The sequence below is a fragment of the Hyla sarda genome, chromosome 1, assembly GCF_029499605.1.
Source record: "Hyla sarda isolate aHylSar1 chromosome 1, aHylSar1.hap1, whole genome shotgun sequence".
NCBI lineage: Eukaryota > Metazoa > Chordata > Amphibia > Anura > Hylidae > Hyla > Hyla sarda.
This window is the reverse complement of record NC_079189.1, coordinates 548,153,638-548,180,841: the sequence shown is the minus strand read 5'-3', so window position 1 is coordinate 548,180,841 and position 27,204 is coordinate 548,153,638. Positions and strand designations below refer to the sequence as shown.

Below are 27,204 nucleotides of genomic sequence, written 5' to 3'. Positions count from 1 at the left end.
TTATTACAACAGACACTCTGACTATGCAAATATCTGAAGTGCAATATTAAGAATATTGTGAAGCAATATGGTGATGGAAAATATCTAAATCAATAGAAAAAAACTGCAGAGAAATACATCATACCCTGCTGTTTTGAAATCAAAAAGGTGCCTGAATGAATACCACATGTGGACTGCTGATATATTTTGGGCACTATATGTATTCTCGTTTTTTGTGGATACAGTTTTCTTAAAGGGGTACTCTGCCCCTAGACATCTTATCCCCTTTCCAAAGGATAGGGGATAAGATGTCAGATCGCAGGGGTCCTGCCGCTGGGAACCCCCGGGATCTTGGCTGCAGCACCCACCTGTTGTCGCTTCCGGAAACGCTGGAGGCTTCGGCTCCCGACCACGGTGACGTGAGATCGTGACGTCATGACTCTGCCCCCATGTGACATCACGCCCGCCCCTCAATGCAAGTCTATGGGAGGGGGCGTGACAGCCGTCACGCCCCCTTCCATAGACTTGCATTGAGGGGGCGGGGCATAACATCACACGGGGGCGGGGCGTGATGTCACGATCTCACGTCACCGTGGTCGTGAGGCGTTAGGATGAGAGGCTCCAGCGCTGCCGAAAGCCGCAACAGGTGGGTCCTGCAGCCGAGATCCCGGGGGTCCCCAGCGGCGGGACCCCTGCGATCTGACATCTTATCCCCTATCCTTTGGAAAGGGGTTAAGATGTCTAGGGGCGGAGTACCCCTTGAATATAAGTGACATTTTATTTACTCCCCTTACATACCTACTTTATTACTGACTGGGAGATAAGTGTCTACTTGTGGTGGGTAGAAACCCATTATTTATTCTACAGCATATCCTATACAATGTATACACAGATGTTAAAGTACAAAGTCATAGAAGGACATTTATTGTCTTTAGAAAGTGAGTTTTGAAGTCATTTATTTTTGCATTGGTTTTGCTTATGTGCAACATATTTATCATAATACCGCAGGGGAGTTAATTAATGTAACGCCTGAAGGCAAAAAACAGAAAAATCACTTCAGAACGTCACTTTGATTCCTCCTTGCACATTTATTGGTGCACAATAAATGTGCAACTTTTTTAAAATGCTTCCCACAGCCAGTTTTGTAAGCCAGGACTGGGCTGGTGTAGATTTGCGAAAAACTTGTGACTTTTTTAAACAAAAGTTGCACTTCATGAAACAGCAACCACTGCAATGTAAAAACACCAAGTGTACCAAAGTCATTTTAATCTAAATCATTTTAGTGAAAGGTTTCGCAAACTTTACTCAACAGAGAAATTTCTGCAACATTTCTACACCAAATAAAGTCTCTAAACTTTGAGATTTTCTTCTATTGTAGGGTATTATTGACTCTTGCATAAAATTTGAGAACCCAAATTTTACTCCAAGGTGTGTGTCGGGCTCAATGAGACATTGCTAATATTGGCTTATCTCCTGATGGGATTGTGAATGTTTTTACAGGGTGAAACCTTAACTCCTTGGCATAACCTCCCTGTGCCAGGCAAGAAGTGTTCTGTATCTCTCCAGTACTTTCTTTGAAGGCGGAGGTCATAAACACCCTGGGATTTAAAGCTCAGCTGGAGTTTTCCCCCCCAAGATCCCACCTCTTTTTGTCAGAGGGACTGCCAAATAAACACTGAAGGAGTGAGAGCAGATTTTCAGTGTCCCCAAGAAGTGTTCTGCGGACCAGCTGTAGCCTCTACCCATGCATGTTTAATAGAGGAGATCAAGCCCTTCCACTGTTCCCAGGCACTCAGTAGACCTGCCCTCTGCTGGGGAGCTCTCCACATCCATCAGCTGCTCCTGGAGAACTCCACAGTACTCAGGAAGATGCCTAAAAGGAAAATATTGCTGCTTCTATTGCAGGTGTTGCTGGAATTATACTGGGGATGTGAAGCGCAGACAAATTACCAAGGTAAGCCCCCTTTATACTTATCTCTAGGATGTAGATCCTAACATACATACATAGACGGAATACATCATTTGAGCGCATATATATATATATATATATATATATATAGATAGATATATATATATAGTCGCAGACTGAAATGTAATATAGTAGTAAGTCTTTTAAGAGTTAATATAACCATATAAGTATAGTAACTCTTACAGTATATGGTTATATTAACTCTTATAAGTTTGGTAAATCTTATATGATTATATTAACTCTTATAAGTAAATGAACTCTTATATGGTTATATTAACTCTTATAAGTTTAGTAACTCTTATATAGTTATATTAACTCTTATAAGTATATGAACTCTTTTATGGTTATATTAACTCTTATAAGTATAGTAACTTTTATATGGTTATATTAACTCAGAAGTTTAGTAACTCTTATAAGAGTTAATATACTTATAAGAGTTAATATAACCATATAAGAGTTAATATAACCATAATAAAGTTACTATACTTATAAGAGTTAATATAACCATATAAGTATAGTAACTTTTATATGGTTATATTAACTCTTATATGGTTATATTAACTCTTATAAGTTTAATATCTCTTATATGGTTATATTAACTCTTATAAGTATAGTAACTTTTATATGGATATATTAACTCTTATAAGTATATTAACTCTTATAAGTATATTAACTCTTATAAGTATAGTAACTTTTATATGGTTATATTAACTCTTATATGGTTATATTAACTCTTATAAGTTTAATATCTCTTATATGGTTATATTAACTCTTATAAGTATAGTAACTTTTATATGGATATATTAACTCTTATAAGTATATTAACTCTTATAAGTATATTAACTCTTATAAGTATAGTAACTTTTATATGGTTATATTAACTCTTATAAGTATATTAACTCTTATATGGTTATAGTAACTCTTATAAGTATATTAACTCTTATATGGTTATATTAACTCTTATAAGTATATTAACTTTTATATGGTTATAGTAACTCTTATAAGTATATTAACTCTTATATGGTTATATTAACTCTTATAAGTTTAGTAACTCATATGGTTATATTAACTTTTATAAGTATATTAACTATCTCCTCTCCAGTCCATCCTTTATGCCGCAGCCAGACTCATCTTCCTCTCCAGCCGCTACACCGACGCCTCCTCCCTGTGCCAGTCACTACACTGGTTACCAATTCAGTCCAGAATACAGTACAAAATCCTCAGTCTCACACACAAAGCTCTCCACAATGCTGCACCTCCCTACATTTCCTCTCTCATCTCTGTCTACCATCCTACACGTTCTCTTCGATCTGCTAATGATCTCACACTAACATCTTCTATAATCCGAACTTCTCACTCCCGTCTCCAAGACTTCACTCGTGCTGCATCGGTTCTCTGGAATGCTATCCCTCAATACCTCAGACTCAACAACAACATCCATAGTTTCAAACGTGGCCTAAAAACACATCTCTTCAGACAGGCCTATAACATTCCCTAATTGGCCTCAACATATCCTCAACATATCCCCACACCTCTTGTTTGAATAGTTATTGTGTAATATTATGTCTGATACTTGTCTTTGTTTGTACCCCATAATTGTAAGCGCTGCGGAATCTGTAGGCGCTATATAAATAATAAAATAAAATAAATATGGTTATATCAACTCTTATAAGTATAGTAACTTTTATATGGTTACATTAAAGGGGTACTCCGGCTCTTATGCCTCGCCGCTGGGGACCCCCGCAATCTGTCATTCCGCACCCACCTTTGTGAGCTCTCCGCAGTGCTGGAGGCTCCGAGTGTGAAGTGTGATGACTGCGGGGCTCGAGTATCGTGACGTCACAACTCCGCCCCCGTGTGACCTCCAGTGCTGCGGAGAGCTCACAAAGGTGGGTGCGGAATGACAGATTGCGAGTGGTCCCCAGCGGCAAGACCCCCCGCAATCATTCATTTTATCCCCTATCCTTTGGATAGGGGATAAGATGTATTAGGGCCGGAGCACCCCTTTAACTCTTATAAGTATAGTCATTTTTATATGGTTATGTTAACTCTTATAAGTTTAGTAACTCTTATATGGTTATATTAACTTTTATAAGTATGGTAACTTTTATATGGTTACATTAAGAAATATTGGAAGCATGGATTCGAACATTGTATTTTGCTACTTTCATACTTTCATACATGAGTTGTATACATAAATAATAGAAAAAATCTACTAAAATTATTGGAAATGTACTAAACTCAAAAACAAGGGGAACAATCTGAAAATTGTTGTGGGAAGATGAGAAGCAATGGGATGTAATATTTTTTTTTACTGAAAGAATAATAGATACTGGAAACAAATTTCTGGCAGATGTGGTTGGTAAATCAACAGTAGGTAAATGTATATGGCCTGGAATAAACACATATCCATCCTAACATAGAAATAAAGAAAATTATATGAGGGTGGACTAGATGGACCAGGTGGTCTTTTTCCGCTCTTCGATGCTCTCAACCAATGTGCCTCCAGCTGTTGCAAAATGACAACTCCCAGCATGCCCGGACAGCATGCTGGGAGTTGTAGTTTTGTAACAGCTGGAGGCACATTACTTGTGAAGCAATTATTTATGGTAAATGACTAATCTCAGACTTTGTTCACATCTCCATTGTCATTTCTGACTTTCTGTTTGGCCATAGGAATAGAAAATGATAGAGCGCTGGATGCTTTGCACATTGGGCATCAATGACACCCGACATACCCCATTAACTTATATTGGGGCCCATTGGTTTCTGCTGTTTAAAAGGGAAGATGAGACTGCATGTTGCACTAGTCTTCCTATCATAGATAGAATCAGGAAAAATATCTGTGGGGCAAAGTAAACACACAATAATTCACACAATACAAACTACTGTATTTTCTATAGGAAATATCAATGCCAGGCAGCTGCTGACAAAGTGTATTACAGAGAGTCATTACAGAGATTTCCCTCATGTAGGGCTGTTCCTAGGGTCTACAACAAAGATCTGAGGCAAGGGCCCCAAGGCATATGTGCCCCCATGTAGTAATAATAACTCCATTCGCTCCCCATGCAGTAATAATGCTCCCACATTGTCCCCAAGTAGTAATAATGCCCCACATGGTCAAATAGAATAAGATACCAAAATGAACCAATCCTTGTTCCCACAAGAGCTGCTGTGACTTCTGACCTGCAACCTTTCGGCCACTTGGACATGTTTCCCAGACAGCCTGTGGGGGATTGTCTGCAGGCCTGAAGTTCTCACAGCCTCTGTAAGTGAATAGTGGAGAAGGCCACAGATGCAGTTGAGGGTTGAACTGCCTAGAGAACTGGGGCACAGGGTCAAAAATTCCCTGATGCCCTATGCTAGGGGCATCTATGAACTATTTATACCCTGGACTGTAACTATAACAATGGAGTATCTATTTTTCAAATAAAAAGCTCTTTACACTGATATGGTAGGAGATTCTTTACTGTTAGAGCAATGATATTCAGAACTTTTTGAGGTGGGCAGTGGTTTATGATGAATTCATTAAAAGAGTTTATAAGTGGCCCAAATGCATTTCTGAAATGTAATAATATGACAGTATTTAGTTACCAGATTTATGGAGAAAGATCACTGATCTAGAGACAGAAAAGCAGTACCCTAAGGATTGCCATTCAGATACCAAAAATAGCTAATTTTAAATATAAAGTGATAAAGCGCGTCATATTCCACAGCATTGTACAGAGATTGTCAGTTCCTGTCCCAATTGGGGCTCACAATCTAAATAAAAACTGTTATACCCAGAGGAAACCCTCGGTAGAAAAACATGAGAAGAACATATGAACTCAATGCACATGTGTCTCTAGGTTGGAGGCACCTTTGCTTATTATCCATATTCTTTTTTCTACAATCTAAACTGGTAAGGATGTCTAACCTACTGGTAGCTACAGGATTTTTTTGTACTCAAAAAAGCATCTGCATTTTAGAGGATATCTTCAAAGAAAAAGTGTAGATGGGAACTTGGCTGCAAGGCTTGTGCTACTGCTACAACAGGGGCACCAGCAGAAAGCTTTTTACAGGTGAGATCCTACAGATAGTATCTGCCCCAGTCATGTTCCTGTCACATTTAACAAGCAAAATGTTAAAAGTCCGTATGAGCCTCAGGGTCTAGATTTTCCTGCTTCTTTATGACTTCTAGAATGAATGAGCATATTACAATGATTTTACAGAATGAATCATGCCAAATGCTTCACTGCCAGCATATTGCACTTATATTGGCAGGGAAATGAGAGTAATAATAGATGTGAATGGCACACAGCCATGGTTGCCAGAAAATGATTACAATTTTGCGATTTCCTTTTGTTCCTACTGAGCAGGTAAACCTTAGAACAGCAGCATAACTAATATTTGTCATGGATTTTACCAGAGGTCCCCAACCCAGTCCTCCAGGGCCACCAATAGTCCAGGATTGGAATTTTTCCCTGTCCTATTCCAGTGGAGTAAATGAAAAATCCAGGATTGGTGGGATTGGTGGGACTTGAGGATTGGGTTGGGGACCACTGGATTTTATGAAGAGAAGCTTGTCTTTATGTTAGTGCATATTCTAAACAATGACAGAAACCAGGATATATTGCTTTTGTTTGCAGATGTTTCAGTATTGCAGTTATTGCATACTACTGACCAATCAGCCCATCTCCACAGACAACCACTAGGTGGCACGTGTTATTTGTCTAATGGAGCCAAAGGCACTCTATTGGATTCAGTTGGTATTGACTGTAGTCAGTCATGACAAATTGAAATACTCAATTTAGTAGTATTTAGTATTGAAATTAGTTCTCCTCCAGAAAAATAAAAGTTTGTTCTTTGACCATTTGCTATCCTATATTAGCCAAACCAGAGTTCCCTCCAAAAAGATAAGACACCAGTCTGTAGACAGCTTTTCGATTGAAAATAACTTTATTAGCTATCAATCATCATTACAAATACATACAATGTACTGTGGAATCAGCACACAATTAATGATTACAACATATGCGACAGTACAACATACAGCATAGGACTCTTACCACATGCTACACTACATTCCTGCACAAATTATAAAAGCAACAAAGTCAAACACCAAAGCATTACAGACAGTCATAAGTGTAATGAGGATTGGGAAAGAAGGAAGTAGGGAGGCCCACACTTTTGATGAAAGACAAAACACATGGGGGGTTAATCCTATTTTTCTTGATGTCCGAATTGTCATTATGGAATAGTCTCTGAGCAGGTTGCGGCAGTCCTGGACGGACATCCTCTCCAAATTTCTAATTAGACATTTATAAGATGCTAGGCCACCTGCATCAGGTTGTGCGATAGTCAACTCCTGGGTGTCTCTTAGTTCATATCCCACGTCATCCAACAGAGCAGGGCAAATGGGCACTGCCAAAAGAGATGAAAAGTTGTTTCCTCAGTGAATGGGCACCTTGGCAGTACATAGCGTTGCACAGTCTGCAGGAATTAATGAAAGGTTTTTAGGGTAGGCCCTCCTGAACAGCCTTCCAGGCCAGGTCTTTCTGCCCTTTGGTAAGCCTAGAAGCCTCATACTGTAGATTGTAGCTGTTTTAGGGTTCTTGCCCCTCAATAGTACTGAGCATGGTAATGATTAGCAACAGAAATGCCTGACTCAATTGGTGTACTATTTGTTAACCAGCTCTGCTTTGAGAAGACTTTGGTTTGGCTAATATGTTAGAGCTTAGAGCTAAACTTATAAAGCTATAGGGGTAATTTGTATACTTTATACCATGGAGCAGTGCTAGTCTTCATACACCAGCTGGGTCCAGCCCCAAGATAATATTTAGTGAAATGCACAATGGTCCTAACTCTGTGTAGTAATATTTGAGCATAATGGATTGCAATATAAAAATAAAATACTGAACTGAAAGACCATATTTTGTGGCGGTCTCAGCACTGTGACCCAGACCAATGAAAACTTTTGAAATTTCCCTGTAACAGTGATAGTGCTCATTTAATCCAGTAATAATAAATCTGTTCCAATATTCTTCTATAGAGGCAATGCTTAGTGAAGCATATCTCCATAATATGGCATCCACTGGAGGATGCCACAATTGTGGATTGTCATTGTAATAGTGAAAGTTATGGTAGTTTAGATATGAGCCCTTGAGTAGAGATAAATCTTAATACTATTGCATACTGTTACATTCTAGATGATTGTATACTACCAACAGGTCCCTAATTATTTAATGGAGAACTTTAGTGGAATATAACTTATCCCCTATCCAAAGGATAGGGGATAAGTTATAGATCGCATGGGGTCAGACTGCTGGGACCCCCCGTGATCTCCGTTATGGAGCCACGGCAGTCTGCAGGAAGCGCTGTGCTGTCCCCCGCAGGAAGCAGTGATAGACCCTCCCCTCCATGCATCTATATGGGATACATGGAGGGGGGGGGGGTGTCGGCCGTGGGGACAGAATGCCGCTTCCAGCATACGGACGCGGCCCAGTAAAGGAGATCGCAGGGGGCCCAGTGGTTGGACCCCCTGCTATCTATAACTTAAGTTATATTCCACTACAGAATTCCTTTAAGCATAACTATTTCATCATGACGTTAAAGTACTTGAAAGAAAGATAGATAGATTATTTTCGCTTATAAAAATTCTGCCCTGAAGTACTATTTTGTTATTTCCCATGTAGCATAGTAGTTTTTCTTTTTTAAATGCTTAGATTGCACAGTGCCGAAATGTACAGCCAAGAAGTACACAGTGGTGAAATGTCCCCAAGTAAGGTGTGCTTAAGCCAAGTATACTGTGTATGTATATGGGAATAACAAGTGCTTCTGAGCCAGTCTTATAAGAGTTGATGTTTTGATGTGTTCTCTCATAATTTAATTGGCATACATTGGTGATATTTGTGGTCCCTGTGCACAAAAGGCGTTTCTGTAAAACCTATGATGACAATAGCAGTCTATCTGGCCCGTGCCAACATCTGTTTTTATTCTTCATGCTCTAAGAATGGACTCTGCGGATGCCATCATGCATACTTTCCATTGCCCAGTCAGGTTTTTAATAAGCTTCCCTTGTGTAATGCCACGCAAGACGTCTTCTTTGTAGCAAAATGTGCAGACATACTTCTATACATAATGCAAGTAACTGCTACTGATATTAGTCATCTCTTAAGAAAAAGGGAAAGATTATTTACTGCAGAAAAAATTCTAAGCCTGCTGATCTAATAGACATGGTACGAGATAAGAAAAGGGTCTGTCTATTCCACCCCCAGAAACAGCGCCACCCTTGTCTGGAATTGTAGCCCAGACATTTAATCTCATACACAGTGAAGACGCAAACTGTGGGGGTAGCAACTGAAAAGGCTACATTATATATATATATATATATATATATAACAGATACATCCTAGCAGACTCATTGGGGGAGATGTATCAATACCTGACCAGGTTTTGATGACTCTCCCCCATTATGATTTCATGAGAAAAACAGATAGCAACAACTTATAATGGTTCATAATAAATCTATAGTTTTCATCATAGATCCGGTAAAATATAAAGTGTGCATTGTGTCTTATAATTTGGTCTATATTCTTCTAACATGAATGTTAGCATCATATTGCCCTTTCAGTGTAACTCTTAAAATACTTAACCTGAACCTAAAATTCACCTGCGTTTCACGGACACTGCTAACCAATGCCAGGGATTACAGTCCAGATCATTTTCCATTTATTGCCATAGAGTCTCCCAAATTTACTTGGTGTTGAGCCAGTATTCTTCTTCCTTGTATCTGGCAGAAATATGACACAATTACTTTTTACTACCTTACTCAGTAAAAAGACAAGTACATGGGAAAGGGATCTAAAGGGATTTAGATCTGTGGCACACTCTAGATCAATGATACACCTGCAATGCTTAGAAACATATTTTAACCATTTATTAAGATGTTATCCTATGTATTTTCCTGTCATAACTGCCAACATGACCATTAAAAGTGCTTACAGTGTTATAGAGTTTAAATGTGGTTTTCAGATGTCTGGGATATTACATGTAGAGGTTAATCCTTAACCCTATATTCTTAATAGGCAATATCCTAAATTATTAGTGTCTGCTCCTTGGGGGTGGGGTTGTTTTAATAAATTATACCTCCTATTAATATTTAAAGCAAATCATAATTCTGATATAGCAGATAACATATCAGGCAGCTTAGGTGTTGCTATTGTGAATCTAGTAATAGATAGACATTAAATAACAAGGTACTACAAATGCATTATGGGATGTCAAAATGTAATAACATAATGTGCCTAGGGGTTGGTTGTTTAGAAAGTAATGCGGTTTCCAGGAAAATCAATTATGGCCTGTCCTCAGATTAGTTGGGGTTGGCGGTCCTTTGGCTCCCTTGCTGACTCTGATCTCCCTCAGTAATGCATTAGCACTTTATTCTTTAGTATATTTTTGTATGTGCTCTTTTATATTGGGTTATTCTATGTAGTCTGTATTTGCGTTACTGAATACATGGTGTTTATAATATTATAGTGGTGAGCATATACTGTATTTTAAATATGGTATTTATTGTCATGACCGACTGGGGGGACAGGGAGATTGAGCCCTAAGCTTTCCCTAATAACCACTCTCCCTGCCTACTTACCTATCCACCCTAAATGGCGGATAAACAACCACGGTGCCGGTCCCTACCTGATCTAAAGTGCAGTGGGTGAAAAACAAACAATAATATACATAGTCAGTCACGGGCCAGAAACAGAATGGGAAAACTGCCAAAACCAGACATATTATAAATACACAAACAGCACAGAATATAGTGTACTAACAAACAGTTCAAAAACAGGAATCCAGATAAATGGCAGACATGATTAAACGCACAAGACTAGGTATGGAACAAGTATACAGCAGAATCCAGGAAATGCAGGGGATGAACGGAAGAACTGGATGCTAAACACTAAACTGATCAGGAACATAGAACACTGTTCACACTGGGGCACAGAACAGAAACAAACTGGAAACCCCACTCCACAAAAGGAGTAGACAGCATAACAGCTCCAGATAGACTTCTAGCCAGCGGGCACACTCCAGCGTGTGATTAGAATACTGGCTTAGAAGGAAACAGAAATATAATACACGGAACACTAACATAAATGGATACTAGTTCAGATGACTCAGATCAGTAAGCAAGCACAGAGGACACTATAGACCAGTGGTAAAGCACAGAGGACACTATAGACCAGTGGTAAAGCACAGAGGAAACACTAGATCAGTGATCATGAACTCTATGATCAGTGCATGTACTATAAACTCTAAGATAAGCAATCATGAACTCTATAAAAACGGATACTAGAAAACCAAACTCACGTGAAGGAACACAGGTCAGGATTCTCACAGTGTGAACATGGACTAAAAAAACAAGGCTAAAGCAGAAGAAACATACAATATCCTAGATACCGCCAAATGTACACAGACTAAAATCTATAATAAACAGGACTATTAACCATGGTTAAAAACTCAGAAATATCACAATATAAATACAAGGTGCATGATCAAACAGACATGGTCAGCATTGCACAAATCACCAGCACAGAGTGTGGCAAAGATCGGGTTTAAATAGCCATACCCGAGTTGCAATTGGAGGAGAACCTTAACTCTTCCAAAGCTGGGAAGAATTAAAACAAAAACTGCTCAGACATAAAAACCAATGTCTGAACAGGCCCAAGGACATAAAAACACAAAAACATATAAACGGACATTACATTTATATTGTTATAGTGGTGAGTCTTTTGAATTTAATAAAATTTTCTGAACAACAAAGTATTTATTTACTATGTGCATTAAAAGGGGTTGTAGTTTGGATATATTTAAATTGGAAGACTTTGGAATGAGATTGAGCAGGACTAGGCCATCAATATTAGATCATTGGAGGTCTGGCTCAGCCCTGCATCCCACCTGCCCAATCCACAGCCAAACAGCTAAATGAAGGTCTATGCAGGGCAGACACTTTAAAGGGGTACTCTGCCGCTGGACATGTTATCCCCTATCCTTTGGAGAGACAATAACATGTTAAAGGGTGGAGTACCCCTTTAATGTCTAAATTGGTCTCAGGCTTTTCATAGATACAGTGCAAGGTTTACTTGAATGCACCAATGGTGCAACATCTTCTAACTTGTTTTGGTCTCTGAAATTGTTGAATATCAGTCCATCTCACCAATATCAAGGGTTATGAATCATTATCTGTTGTAGTACTATAGGTTTTCAGCCTCTATGTGTAGAAAAAACGTCTTGACATTGAAAGTGCAGAAAATTGATAAGATTAAGCACAATATATATATATATATATATATATATATATATATATATATATATATAAATATATATACCAGAGAATATTAGAGTTTTAGTGTTTGATTTTTATTTGGTTTCTTTCCTCTTACAGCCCTTGATCTCCTGTCGCCTTCAGTCCAGAGACAGATCACCCAGTACCTTCAGCAGGCACTCAATAATCCCTCCATGAATGAAGTGTATATACTGTCCACATTTAAGCTGCAGCCTAAATCCACAGCCTCTCTATTCGGTCTTTACTCCACAAAAGACAACAGCCGCTTCTTTGAATTCACAGTGATGGGACGACTAAATAAAGGTAATCCAAATAAATGCCAATCTTCATACTGACAATAGATGCTGTATTCTGTAATAGGGAGCCAAGAATAAAACCAGAATACAGCAAAATAGATAAATGCTGTCTTTATCCTTGTGCTCTAATGGCCCATTCACTCTAAGGAATTTCCGAGCTGAGAAATTTAGCCCAGAAATCCCATTGTTTTCAATGAGATTCTGCTGCACTGTTTACAAATTCCGTACTCTGAGAATGAACCCGTAAGTTCTTTGAGCAAAATGCACTTGAAAATGAATTGTCACCAATAGAGACAGCGCACAATTCCCACAATACTGCACTGTAATCTCCCTGTCCATTTAGCTTCTCACATGCTGTAGCAGCTGATTGCTTGGTGTAACCATTTCCTTGCTGTGATCCTGCTACTGCAGTTTCTTTAATTTCTTTCAAGGTAGCAACTTTCAAACCCAGTGCATCGGTAACCCCATTCTACCCGCTACATGCCATCTAGTGTTGTACTGTGTAAATCACTAGGTGAATACAGTAGCAGCCTATTCAGCCCAGTCTCCAGCACCAAGTCATTGTATAGAAATGAAAATGATGGGCTGTGCTGTGACTTTCCAGAGGAGTAAGGAAAAGGAAGTGCCTGTGTGTGTACTCCTGGCAAACAACTCAGCTTTAGTCCCTCCCCCTGAAATAAAAAGAATGAGTAATACCTGTAAACCATTGAGGGGGCTCAATAACAGCCTTGAGAGCACTAAAACCATGTTGTCAGGTTTTTAAAGGTATGTTGGTGCATATGCAGGTATGCTTTAAAGGGGTACTCTGGGGGAAAACAGATGTTTTCAAATCAACTGGTTCCAGAATACAAATACAGATTAGTAAATTACTTCTGTTTAAAAATATTAAAGGAGTACTGTAGTGGAATATAACTTATCCCCTATCCTTGATATTATTGATATGGGGGGGGGGAAACCACTGGGACCCCCCGCGATCTCCTGTATGGGGCCTCAGCACTCCGCAGGAGGTGCCATGCTGTCCCTAGCAGGAAGCTGCGACACACATGCCCCCTCCATGTATCTCTATGGGGAAATGTCACCTTCCTGCGGACTGCCGCGGCCCCATGCCCCATACAGGAGATCGCAGTGGTTCCTACTGGTCAACCTCCCCCCCCCCCCCGCCCCCACACGATCTATAATTTATCCTCTATACTTCAGAAAGTGGATAAGTTATATTCCTTTACAGTATTCCTTTAAGCCTTCCAGTACTTATCAGCTGCTGAATGCTTCTGTCTGACCACAGTGCTCTCTGTTGCCACCTATGTCCGTGTCAGGAACTGTCGCAACACAGACAGAGGTTTCAGCAGAGAGCACCGTGGTCGGACTGGAAAGAAATACACAACTTCCTCTGTAGTATACAGCAGCTGATAAGTACTGGAAGGATTAAGATTTTTAAATAGAAGTAATTTACAACTCTGCATAACTTTGTCACCAGTTGATCTGAAATTTTTTTCCCACCAAAGTACCCTTTAACACTTCAATATAATTGTGTTCTCCCCTATACAATAATGACAAGAGCAATAAATTAGTAACCCTAATTGTGTTAGTAACCCTTCACCATACTGAACCCCTAAAAATTCTCTACCATGGCCTGAGCTGATTTAAAATGTAAATCTCTTTAAAAATCCCCTTCTCCATTCATACTGACATATTACTGGTAGCTACCAAAAAGGCTTATGGTTAAACCCTAGTGTATTGTCATTTCCTAAATTGCTGAGGCGTCCTGTATTTCACTGAATGTGATTTTAGGATGTGACATGAGCGCCTGTAGATCTCTGTGAAAAATTCTTATGAAGCCAACGCTGTCCTGCCAGTTCTTTCCTGCCAAGAGTCCAAAAAGCTGTAAGTGCCAAGTGTCCTGAAAATGCCCTGGCTCTTGTATATTATGAATGAAGTTTATCTAAACTGAGCATAATCATGTCTACAGGGGATACTACTACCCCTATGTCAGTGCAATATAGTACCCTCCACATAGTGCCCATATACTTACCACTACATAAAAGGAGATACTTACCACTACATAAAAATGTTTATATATATATATATATATATATATATATATATATATATATATTTTTTTTTTTTTATATCAACTGGCTTAAGTTAAACAGATTTGTTAATTTCTTCTATTAAAACAGCTTAATCCTTCCAGTACTTATCAGCTGCTAAAGTTGAGTTTTTCTTTTCTGTCTGACAACAGTGCTCTCTGCTGACACCTCTATCTGTCTCAGGAACTGTCCAGAGTAGCAGCAAATCCCCAGAGCAAGCCTCTAATGCTCTGGACAGTTCCTGAGACAGAGAGAGGTGTCAGCAGAGAGCAGAACAACTCAACTTCAGCAGATGATAAGTACTGGAAGGATTAAGATTTTTTTTTATAGAAGTAATTTACAAATCTGTTTAACTTTCTGGAGCCAGTTGATATATAAAAAAATTTTTTTTTCATGGAGTACACCTTTAAAATAAGTATGGTTCAAGCAGTGTGTTCCTATATGCTTTAGCTGTGTGTTACCTGTGGTATCTGCAGCAATTAATACAGCAGATTTCACCACATACACCGGAGGAGTTAAATCCATGCTAGACCTCTATGGCATTTCCACCATAGCATACTTGTTTTTCACGCATTTTCTGCAGTATGTGAATGTTAAAGGGGTACTCCTGTGGGGAAAAAAAACATTTCTGGTGCAAGAAAGTTAAACAGATTTGTAAATTACTTCTATTAAAAAATCTTAATCCTTCCAGTACTCTTTAGGGGCTATATACTACAGAAGAAATGCTTTTCATTTTGGATTTCTCTGATGTCACGACCACAGTCCCTTCTGCTGACCTCTGCTGTCCATTTTTGGAACTGTCCAGTTCAGGAGAAAATCCCCATAGCAAACATATGCTGCTGTGGACAGTTCCTAAAATGGACAGCAGAGGTCAGCAGAGAGCACTGTGGTCGTGACATCAAAGTAATCCAAGATGAAAAGCATTTCCTCTGTAGTATACAGCCCATAAAATGTACTGGAAGGATTAAGATTTTTTAATAGAATTTACAAATCTGTTTAACTTTTTGGCACCAGTTGATTTAAAAAAAAAAAAAAGTTTACCATGAGAGTACCCCTTTAACTCCATCGTATTGCATTGAACTGGAATTGCTTCAATTTGCAGTTCAGTATCCACACCACGAGTTCACACTAAGGTTAATTCACACTGCAGAATCTCTGGGCGAAATTTCTGCAGGAGATCCCACAGGCGGCGCTAGGACCGAGCGGACTACATTGCTGCCCCCATAGTCGGCAATGCATTTCTGGGTGGATCTTTTGGAAGCTCTGCTCAGAAATGCATTGCCATCTATGGGGACAGCAGTGCAGTCCGCGCGGTCCTAGTGTCGCCGGCTCGATCTCCGGCAGAAATGATGGGCAATGGCCCTGATGACTTGGCCAACCAGAGCCTAGATTCCTGACCCCACGCTGGGTGCACAGATCTATGGGAAGGGAGCTTAATTGATTAGTTTATTAACTGAGTTGTATTGTCTAGGCATCTGTTATTTGGCCACCATACAGGAACTTTGTATTATCTTTATCTTACTGTATTATTTGTACACTATATGATACCTCTGTATTTATTTCTATAAGTGTGCTTGCAGCCAAGGCTACCCTGGGTTGGTTGATGCCCATTCTATTACCTTCTTATTACAGCCACCCATACGGGCGATGATAATGAAAGATAAACCGGGATGGATAGATAGTGATGAAAAGAAAGTATTAGGCTGCGTTCACATCACGATTTCTCCATCCGATTTGATTACATGATTTTTATAACTTAAAATAGTATGAAATCGTATATAAAGTCGGATCCATTGACCCCCATTAAAAAATCGGATCCATTACACACATCCGATTTGATCCGCATCCGATTTCACATGATTTTTGTTTGGGTCTGAAATCGGGTTTGACCACAATTTCAGAGCTGAACAAAAATCGTGTGAAATCAGATGTGGATCAAATTGGATGTGTGTAATGGATCCGATTTTTTTATGGAAGTCAATGGATCCCACTTTATATTCGATTTCATACGATTTAAGTTATAAAATCCTGTACTCAAGTCGGATGGAGAAATTGTGATGTGAACGCAGCCTTAGATTTGCAATGAACACGTAGGTCTTTCTCATCTTGAAGACCAAGTTGATCTTCTGTTTTAACATTGTTTCCGTTACTCTCCTGGCACAGCCTCCCTTCGATACCTCAAGAGTGATGGCAAAATTAACTCTGTCATCTTCAGCAACATAGAACTAGCAGATGGGAAACAGCACTCAATCCTCCTACACCTCAGTGGTCTACACCGAGGGCCCAGCACTGCTGAACTTTACATGGACTGTGACCAAGTGGATGCTGTCAAAGACCTGCCCCGACCGCTCTCAGGAGTCACCCTAAACACAGGATCTGTGCAGCTGAAGACACTTCACAAAAAACCACAGGTAACTAAACATATAGAAGAAATATCCTGAGGATTTGTCGTATTTACCTACGTATGATAATATTTATTTATATAGCACCAATAGATTCTACAGCACTTCGAGGGTATACATCAAGACAAATATCAGACATTACAAAAATACACACTAAATATTCAAACAGGAGAGCTTACAGACTATGAGGGTGCACGGGGTCCCCAGATGCCCACGGGTAAGATGCCTGGAACAGGTAATGGATGCCATTAGATAGTTGTGCTGCATTGTCATTCACATGTATTCATGCTTCATTATCCCTATTGATATTATGGAGGTCTGATTAGCCATATATGTGCATATTACTTACTATGGTTTCTAATCATTGTGGCTGGGGATGCCAGTGCTTTATGGGGTACATGTTTTTTTATGGGATAGGGGTTAGTTCTGTCATGTTATGTATTGTGGTACTGTTGTTACAATCATTTTCTATTAATAAAGATTATTGGGATTATAATAAGTGGTATTTTTGGTGACAATTGTAGGTTTTATATTATGGATTTGTCTTATTTACCTACACATAATAATATTTATTTATATAGCACCAATAGATTCTGCAGCATTTTGAGGGTATACATAAAGACAAATATCAGACATTACAATAATACACACTAAATATTCAAACAAGAGAGCTTACAGACTATGAGGGTATATTTAAATACCTTTTCAATTCAGATCTTAAAGGGGTACTCTGCCCCTAGACATCTTATCCCTTATCCAAAGATGTCTGATCGTGGGGGTCCCCCGGCTGGGGACCACCGCAATCTCAGCTGCAGCACCCCAGGCATCCGGTGCACGGAGCGATGCGGGGCAGAGGCTCGTGATGTCGCAGTCATGGCCCACTTGTGACGTCACAGCCACACACCCTCAATACAAGTCTATGGGAGGGGGCGTGATGGCTGTCATGCCCCCTCCCATAGAATTGCATTGAGGGTGTGTGGCTATGATGTCATGAGCAGGGGGTCGCAGTGAGATCACGGGGGTCCCACCACTGGGGGGATAAGATGGATACCCCTTTAAGTTTTTCATATCTATATTTTTGTAATGACCATGAATAAGGGGCAACTGACCTGAAACACATCTGGTTTTTCCAAGCTCTCTGTGAACTACCTCCTATTCCATACATGCTTATGGTTTTAATGATCGACAAATAAACGTTGGCATTTACCTGTGCTAAGTGCTGGCTGTTATGTGTATTTTTTCCTATATTTTGGAAATATACATTTTTTTTAAGATTGCAGATTCAAAATGTTGTATAATTTATACCAATAGTCTGCACACATCTAACCACACATAAATAATAAATATATAACATCCTTCATGTTGGCGCAGGATTCTATGGATGAACTGAAGCTGGTAATGGGTGGATCCCTGACACAAGTGGCATCAATACAAGACTGCTTCATGCAACAGAGTGAACCAGGACAATATGCAGGTGGGTCTCACTTAACACATTATAGACCTATCCCTACCAAAGCTGGTAGAAAACTGTGACATTTGTTGCAGGTGAATCTATTTAAAGTAACAAAAATATCCCCACTCTATATCTCCCTGAGAACTCCATTCATGGATCTTTTCTCAATGTACTGAGATTGGGAGAGAATTAGGCTAGGTTTCAACACAGTTTTTTTTTTTTAAACTAACACTGCAATTTTTAAAGGGGTACTCTGGCGCTTAGACATCTTATCCCCTATCCAAAGGATAGGGGATAAGATGCCTGATGGCGGGGGTCCCGCCACTGGGGACCCCTGTGATCTTGCACGCCGCACCCTGTTAAAATCAGTCCCGGGAGCATGTTCGCTCCTGGCTGATTACTGTCGATCATGGGGCCGGAGCGTTGTGACGTCAAGGCTTCTCCCCGTGTGACATCAGCTGTCACGCCCCCTCCCATAGGCTTGCATTGAGGTGGGCGGATCGTGACGTCACATGGGGCGGAGCCTTGACGTCGCAACGCTCCGGCCCCATGACAGCTGTCACTCCCCGTCCCATAGGCTTGCATTGAGGGGGGGCAGAGCGTGACGTCACACGGGGTGGAGCCTTGACGTCACAACGCTCCGGCCCCGTGATCGACAGTTATCAGACCCGGAGCAAACACGCTCCGGGGACTGATTTTAACGGTGTGCGGCATGCAAGATCACGGGGGTCCCCAGCGGCGGGACCCCCGCGATCAGGCATCTTATCCCCTATCCTTTGGATAGGGGATAAGATGTCTAAGCGCTGGAGTACCCCTTTAAATCAAAGCCAGAATTATATTGAAATGGAATGGGAAATATAAAGAAATGACTAATACTTCTCCATTGTACTGCATCCACTTATGACTTTGGCTCAAATTTTTTTTTTTCCTGTGTGGGAACCTTATAGCACACATACTCTACAAATTACAAGCTTAAAGGGCATGTCCATTTTATCATTGTTTCAGTGCATCTAAAAATAAATACATAAATAAACTTACTTTGAAAATAGTTTTCATTAAAGATATCCATCCATGACTGTTCAGCACTAAAGGAAGAGATGTTATAGTCAATAATGATGCTGTATGATAATCGTCATGATGAACACTTGACTGTATAGTACCAAGGGTGTATGTACCATGGTGGCAGGCCATGCGGTTGCTATGGGGCCCTGAAAAAGAGGGGGCACTGTCCTTGTTGGTCCTTTTTTTCCTATTGGTAAGAAACTGTGCAGAACTCCTCCCTCCAGGGAACTGCATTGTCAGCAAATTACTGGAAGTGGATATTGACCAATGGGTCATGGGAAACAATGGGAAAATAAACCCACATCCTTTTTTCCTGGTGGGGCAAAATCAGAGGCCATTATAGAAGGCCCATTTGCTATGGGGCCACCTTTTTTCTATGCATGCCACTGTATAGTACACAACAGGGTGGAGCTTAATAGAAGGTACGGCACAAGCCACCAACCAACTAGGGTCAGCCCTGACTGTATTCTATACTATTACGTCAATGATGGTTTTGGGAAATACATAGGCCATGACTTCTTTTATGTTGCAGGCGATCATTTGTGAATTGGTTATTCTTAGGCAATGTTCACGCAGTAGTATTTTCACTCTTAGTGATTGCACATTACTAGGAGTAAAACCTACAAAGACAGAAACTGTAATGAAAAGATTTGCACCTCTTCTGTGTTTTGGACCCATTCCTTGTTTTGGTGTACAAACACTGGTGCAACATATAGACCAGAATACTGCGTGTAAAGGTGGCCTAAGTTATCATAGTAAAGTGGTTGACTACCACTACAATACCTGTCTCTACCTGTAACCTATCCATGCTTTTGTGCAGGTGACGTCAGCCGACAGCTCTTGGGTCAAATCTCACAGCTCAACCAACTACTTGGAGAACTCAGGGATGTTATGAGACAACAGGTAAATCCAACAAAGTTATGTTTGACGGTGATATGTAGGAATGAGCGAATCGAATCTGACGAATCAGAATTCGTTACGAATTTCAGGAAAAATTCCATATGTAACAAATGCGAATATCTTCGCGATTCTATTATGTTAATCGCTTCATTAAACTCCATTTCGTGCGGTCCAGTCTCCAGGGCATCTAAAATGGTGGATCCACATGTGAGGACATGAGGCACGGAATCCTGGGATGGCGGGAACAAGGGTCGGCGAGATGACAGCAGCCAGCCACCCCTGTGATGTCACAGCCCTATATAATCAGCAGCCATCTTGCAGCCAATCATATCAGCGTTCTATAACAGAGAGAGAGGGACAGACATCAGTGTGTGTTGCACAGAAAACCATTTTTACAGCAGCGATTCAACTTCCAGTCACATCAGCATTCTACTGCAGAGAGGGACGGAGAGGTGTGTTTCACAGAAAATCTTTCTTACAGCAGTGATTCACCTCAAGCCCAAATCCAGCCTAGAAGCACTGATAGGGAAGGGAGTGAGATTGAGAGAGAAAGTGCATTTTTGGGTGTAGTACACAGTTACTGTTTGCTGCAGCACTGGTGTGTACAACAACTGAAAAGCTAATAGTAGCCAGCCAGTTAGGATGAGCAGAGCACTAAAGGCATATTGTCCTCTATTAAGTGTAACCTGTGCGTACATCTAAGTGGTGTACCATTTTGTTCCTGTCAAAGTCTTAAGGGCCTAGAGACTGTGAAAGGCCAGGCAAAAGTACACACCTGCTGGTGTTGTAGACAAATACTGTTTTAAGTGTACTAGAGTGCATCATCCTCCCCTCCTGAATGACTCAAAATTGCCGTGAGTTTAAACAAGGCAATTTTATTGGAAATAGTGCAACATAAAAGTTTCGAATCCGGACCGGATTCTTCGTCAGGCAGAATGATTCACAGAGAAAATGCGCCAAGCTTTAAATGTACGAGTCCCACAACTTTGGGGAGTTTTAGATGTGGAGTCAAGCGCTGCCTGTGCTGTCAGTCTTCGTTCGTGATATACCTCATTGACTGTGTGTGTGGTCTCCAGTATGTAGGGAGAACGATCCAACCCTTGCACATAATGGGCCCCTCAGCTTATACATATACCATATAAGCTGAGGGGCCCATTATGTGCAAGGGTTGGATCGTTCTCCCTACATACTGGAGACCACACACACAGTCAATGAGGTATATCACGAATGAAGACTGACAGCACAGGCAGCGCTTGACTCCACATCTAAAACTCCCCAAAGTTGTGGGACTCGTACATTTAAAGCTTGGCGCATTTTCTCTGTGAATCATTCTGCCTGATGAAGAATCCGGTCCGGATTCGAAACTTTTATGTTGCACTATTTCCAATAAAATTGCCTTGTTTAAACTCACGGCAATTTTGAGTCATTCAGGAAGGCGCCATCGGATAGTCTCTCACCTTTTGTTCTTTCAATACTAGATACTGTGAAAGGCCAGGAAGAAGTACACACCTGCTGGTGTTGTAGACAAATACTGTTTTAAGCATACTGGAGCGCATTGTCCTCCCCTCATAAGTGCATCCCACAAACGTATGTCTAATTGGTGTACCATTTTGTTCCTGTTAAAGTCTTGAGTGCCTAGATACTGTGAAAGGCCAGCCAAAAGTACCCACCTCCTGGTGTTGTAGACAAATACTGTTTTAAGCTTACTGGACACATTGTCATCCCCCCCCCCCCCCCCCCCGTCATAAGTGCATACCACATACGTACATCTAAGTGGTGTAGCAATTTGTTCCTGTTAAAGTCTTAAGGGTCTAGATACTGTGAAAGGCCAGGCAAAAGTACACACCTGCTGGTGTTGTAGACAAATACAGTTTTAAGCGTACTGGAGCGCATTGTCCTACCCTCATAAGTGCATACCACATACGTATATCTAAGTGGTTTACCATTTTGTTCCTGTTAAAGTCTTAAGGGTCTAGATACTGTGAAAAGCCAGGCAAAAGTACACACCTGCTGGTGTTGTAGACAAATACAGTTTTAAGCGTACTGGAGCGTATTGTACTCCCCTCATATACGCGCTAAGTATGTCAGGCAGAGAAGTGCCAGGATGTGCAGAGAGGAGTGTCAGAGGCCTAAATTCATCAGGCAGAGGTCGTAGCAGACATGGGGAGAGTGGCAGCAGGAGTCACAGCAAGAGGCCTGAGCTCCCGGTATCAGCTAGCGGTCGTGTCTCAACCAGCAACCCATCTGCCGTCATCGATTGGTTAACACGGCCATCCTCAGACACAACCCTCAGTTGGCATGGCCTGGGAGCAGTCCCTGTCCTCCCATTGCCTCTGTCATATGCTGTTCCCTCCCCCACAGAAGTATCTTATGCTGTGGGTTCAGCTCCACTATATGGTGAGGACGATCTAGAGGACAGTCAGCAGCTACTGCCCAGCCAAGAAGTGGAGGAGACATCCAGCGCTTTCTCCGCTAGGCGGGCAAGTAGTTATGAGAAGAGTGGCGTGAGAGGTGGTGTTGCGAGCATTCAGGATGCTGAAGCAGACACTGTTGAGGAACCTGAGGAGGACATCAGTGACGTGCAGACACAACTTGATGATGATGAAGCCTATCGCACTAGGGAGCCAGGTGCAGAAGGGGCTTCATCATCATCAGGAGAAGAGGGTTGCAGGTTGCCCGTGAGGCAGCAGCTGAGCCAACAAGGTTGTAGCATGGTTGGCAGTCAGCATGGTAGCAGCAGTGGAAAGTCTGGAGCCAAACGTGCTGGGGGTAGACTACCTGCTTCCCAGCAACCTAACATCCCGGCAGGTAGTGGAAAAGAGATTCCTGGAGTTGGCAGCAGCAGCAGTCAATCAGTGTGGACTGTTGGTGGGAAAATCAGCTACTCGACGGTGTGGCAGTTTTTCATCAAGCATCCGGAGGATGTTAACTTGGCCACATGCAAGATGTGTCGGCAGAAGGTGAAGCGTGGCCAGGGTCCCAATGTTGGCACCACGGCCCTGCATCAACATATGCAGCATCACCATAAAGCGGTCCGGGAGAACCGTGGCTCCGATGTGGTGGTCCAGCCTGCTGCATCACCCAGTGCCACACCCCTCCCTGTTTCAGCCAGCCAAGGCTCCACCACCTCAGCCGAAGGATCTGTGTGTCATACCCATCTTCTTTCGCTCCAGATGCTCCTCTTACTTTGAGTCAGTCATTCTGCCAGCAATCCATCGCCAAAGCCATGACCAAGAGACAACAGTATGCGCCCACTTATCCAATGGCGCAGAAGCTGAATGTGCTCCTGTCCAAGTTACTGGGGCTGCAGTCCCTCCCTTTTCAAGTGGTGGACTCTGCACCTTTTAGAGAACTGATGGCTTTTGCCGAGCTGAGGTGGAGAGTCCCAATCCGTAATTTCTTTGGGAAGAAGGCAGTACCAGCCCTGCACAATTTTGTGGAACAGAAGGTGGGCCAGTCCTTGAGCCTGTCGGTGTGTACCAAAGTACTCCGCCTTCTCATCCTCTACCGTGTTCTCAGCCTCCATTGCATGGACAAGTCTTAGTGCCCCTCCAGCATACCATGTGTGCAGGGCACTGCGGTGTTATGCTGTTCTTCACATGGTTTGCATTGGGAACCGCGTCACACAGGGGAAGAACTGCTAAAAGTCATTCATCAAGAAATTGAATCATTGTTTACTCCACGAAAACTGGAAATGGGAACCATGGTGACCGACAATGGGAAGAACATCTTGTCTGCACTGCGACAAGGAAGCCTGAGACATGAGCCCTGCATGGAACACGTGTTCAATCTGGTTGTCAAGTGGTTCCTGAAGTGTTTCCGCCATCTGCAAGACATCCTAATAATGGGAAGGAAACTTTGCATGCACTTCAGCCACTCGTACACCGCAGAGCACACCCTCCTTGAGCTGCAAAATCAGAACGGTATCCCCCAACATAGTCTGATTTGTGAAGTTTCCACACATTGGAATTCCACCCTCCATATGTTGGACTGACTATACGAACAGAGAAAAGCCATCACTGATTTCTTGATGATTCAAGCGGATAGGGGGACTCCCCTGTGTATCTTCAATGTCAACCAGTGGCAGCTCATACGTGACACCTGCCGTTTGCTCAGGCCCTTTGAGCAAGCCATCTTATTAGTCAGTCACCAGGATTATGGGATGAACAATCTCATTCCACTGCTTCATTTACTACAACACGTGTTGGAAATGATGGTTGGTAAGGGCACAGGAGATGTGGCGCCTACATCTCACAGCCACATGAGCCCTGTGGGGGCTGAACTGGAGGAGGAGGGGGAGGGGCACAGTGGAGCACAGTTTAGGTTTCGCGAGATGGGCGGGTTTTCTAGTCATCTGACAGGAGAGGAGGAGCAGGAGCTGCTGGAGAAGCTAGAGGGTTATGAGGAAGGCGAGACAGAGGACCCAGACACACCATTGCAGTATGCAGTGGAGATGGAGGCAGGGAATCCCTCTGAGTCACTTGCACAAATTACACGATGCATGCTCACTTGCTTGTGTAGTGACTGCAAAATTTTCACCATTCAGCAGCGGGATGACTTCTGGCTCTCCACCTTATTGGACCCTCGCTCCCATCACAAAATGGGGGCCTTGTTTTACACCCACTGAGAGGGAAGACAAACTGACCTACTACAGAGACATCCTACGTAGTCAGTTGGCCGATGCCTATCTGCTCCATCATCCATCCTCTCGCAGGTCTGACTCGAAAGGCCCTCTGCACTCACCTTCCACTGCCATGGCTGCTGGGGAGGGGTGGGGTGGCAGGAGCAGCTCCATCAGCAGCAGCCTGAGATCTACAGTCACTGATGAGTAGCTTTCTTTACCCAGATAGTGAAGCAACTTATCAGCAGCAGGTAGACATGGAGCAGGACCTGAACCAGCAGGTGGTGGCATACCTTGACATGACCATGCCAACACACCTTGAAGATCCGCTGGACTTCTGGGCTGCCAAATTTGCGTAGGCAACTAGCAGAGTTTGCCCTGTAAAAGCTGTCCTGCCCGGCCAGTAGTGTGCCATCAGAGCGCATTTTTAGTGCGGTGGGGCCATAGTAACCCCAAGGAGAACTTGTCTGTCCACGAAAAATGTGGAGAGACTGACCTTTGTGAAGATGAATCAGGCATGGATCAGCCAGAATTTCCACCCACCAATGCCTGATGCATCAGAGTAGATTGACCATGTTGCCACACCAACACTTCATAAATATGGATAGTGATAACATATTTAAGGTGCTGCCCCCCAGTTACAGACATTCCTCTGCATCAGACCGCAAGTAGGTACTGAGGATATGCATTAGCAAAAATTTAACTTTTCTTAGGATAAAATATATGTACCCAAAAAATTTTTGCAATCAAAGAAAAGGAAAGGTGTGCAAAAAGCAACATGTGCCACCTACACCACCAAGTATTGATGCGATGCAAAGACCTCTAAAAGGTGGAAGGGAACAACATATGGTCCATTGTAACCGGTGGGGGTAAAAACTTCCCCTGTAAGGCCCTACTCTCGCATTATTAATTCCCTTCTTGGCAAGTATTACTCACCCTAAAAAGGGCGGCCCCACACAGGAACCTCTTCCTATTTTCACCTACAAGCACTGCCATTTCACAGAGTTTTTAGGTGGAAATAGGGAGTGTTTCCTGTTTGGGGCCACCTTTTTTAGGGCGAGTAACACTTGCCATGAAGGGAATTTATAGGGCGAGATTAGGGCCTTACAGGAGAATTTTTTACTCCCATCTGCTACAAGGGACAATACGTTGTTCCCTTCCACATTTTTGAGGAAAGTGTTTCTCGTGTTAAAAAGGGCGGCCCCACACAAGAACTTCTCCCTATTTCCACCTAAAAACCCTGAGAAATGGCAGTGTTTGCAGGTGGAAATAGAGAGAGGTTCCTGTGTGGTGCCACCCTTTTTAGGGCGAGTAACACTTGCCAAGAAGGGAATTAATAATGCGAAAGTAGGGACTTACAGGGGAAGTTTTTACTGCCACCGGTTAAAATGAACCATACGTTTTTCCCTTCCACCTTTTAGAGGTCTTTGCATCACATCAATACTTGGTGGTGTAGGTGGCACATGGTGTTTTTTGCACACCTTTCCTTTTGTTTGATTTAAAAAAAATTTGGGTACATATATTTTATCCTTAGAATATTATCAGTAAGTTTTACGTTATGCATATCCTCAATACAGCGCACAAACACTTTTACTAAAGAGACCGTTTTCTTCTGCCTACCTGTCTCAGCTACTATTCTGATCCTGCCACCCACCTGATGCCACACATCTGATGTCAAGTTCTCCTTTTTTCAACCACCTTCGTCACCAGGTACTGGTATTGCCATCCACCGTGCCACTATGTCACTGGGTCGCTTTTAGGACTCCTCCTGATGCTGCTGCAGCCACCTCTAGGCTGTCTCATGCTGCCACCATATGTTCTCCTCATACTGATGCCAGCTCCAGGCTGTCTCATTCTGCCACCATATGTTCTCCTCATGCTGCTGCCACCTTCAGGCTGTCTCATTCTGCAACTATATGTCTCCTCAAGGTTCTGCCACCTCCAGGCTGTGTCATTTGGCCACTATATGTTCTCCTCATGCTGCCACCAACTCCAGGCTGTGTCATTCAGCCACTATATGGTCGGCTCTTGCTGCTGCCAACTCTAGGCTCTGTCATTCAGCCACTATATGGTCTCCTCATGCAGCTGCCAACTACAGGCTGTGTCCTTCA

The 27,204-nt window shown here is 42.0% G+C and overlaps 1 protein-coding gene and 1 long non-coding RNA gene across 10 annotated transcripts in view; one reads left to right on the top strand and one right to left on the bottom strand.

Annotated features, from left to right (window-relative positions):
- THBS4 (thrombospondin 4) overlaps window positions 1–27,204 on the top strand; it is a 127,305-nt gene that overhangs the window by 53,376 nt on the left and 46,725 nt on the right. For 5 of the 8 annotated variants that reach the window (XM_056541588.1, XM_056541587.1, XM_056541586.1 and 2 more), the window contains exons 3-7: window positions 1,480–1,933; window positions 12,372–12,575; window positions 16,819–17,066; window positions 18,429–18,531; window positions 20,393–20,475. In XM_056541588.1, the coding sequence (XP_056397563.1) occupies window positions 1,849–1,933; window positions 12,372–12,575; window positions 16,819–17,066; window positions 18,429–18,531; window positions 20,393–20,475 (723 nt within the window). In that variant the 5' untranslated portion in view covers window positions 1,480–1,848. The remainder of the gene's footprint in view (window positions 1–1,479; window positions 1,934–12,371; window positions 12,576–16,818; window positions 17,067–18,428; window positions 18,532–20,392; window positions 20,476–27,204) is intronic. The other 3 variants (XM_056541589.1, XM_056541591.1, XM_056541592.1) reach the window with 1 other exon arrangement.
- The window catches only part of LOC130292912 (uncharacterized), a 66,107-nt gene continuing 45,807 nt past the window's right edge, over window positions 6,905–27,204 (bottom strand). The window contains exons 2-5 of one of the 2 annotated variants that reach the window (XR_008848158.1): window positions 19,549–19,595; window positions 17,237–17,283; window positions 9,600–9,719; window positions 6,905–7,351 (exon numbers count right to left, since the gene is read on the bottom strand). This is a non-coding gene — a long non-coding RNA (uncharacterized LOC130292912). The remainder of the gene's footprint in view (window positions 7,352–9,599; window positions 9,720–17,236; window positions 17,284–19,548; window positions 19,596–27,204) is intronic. The other variant, XR_008848157.1, reaches the window with a different exon arrangement.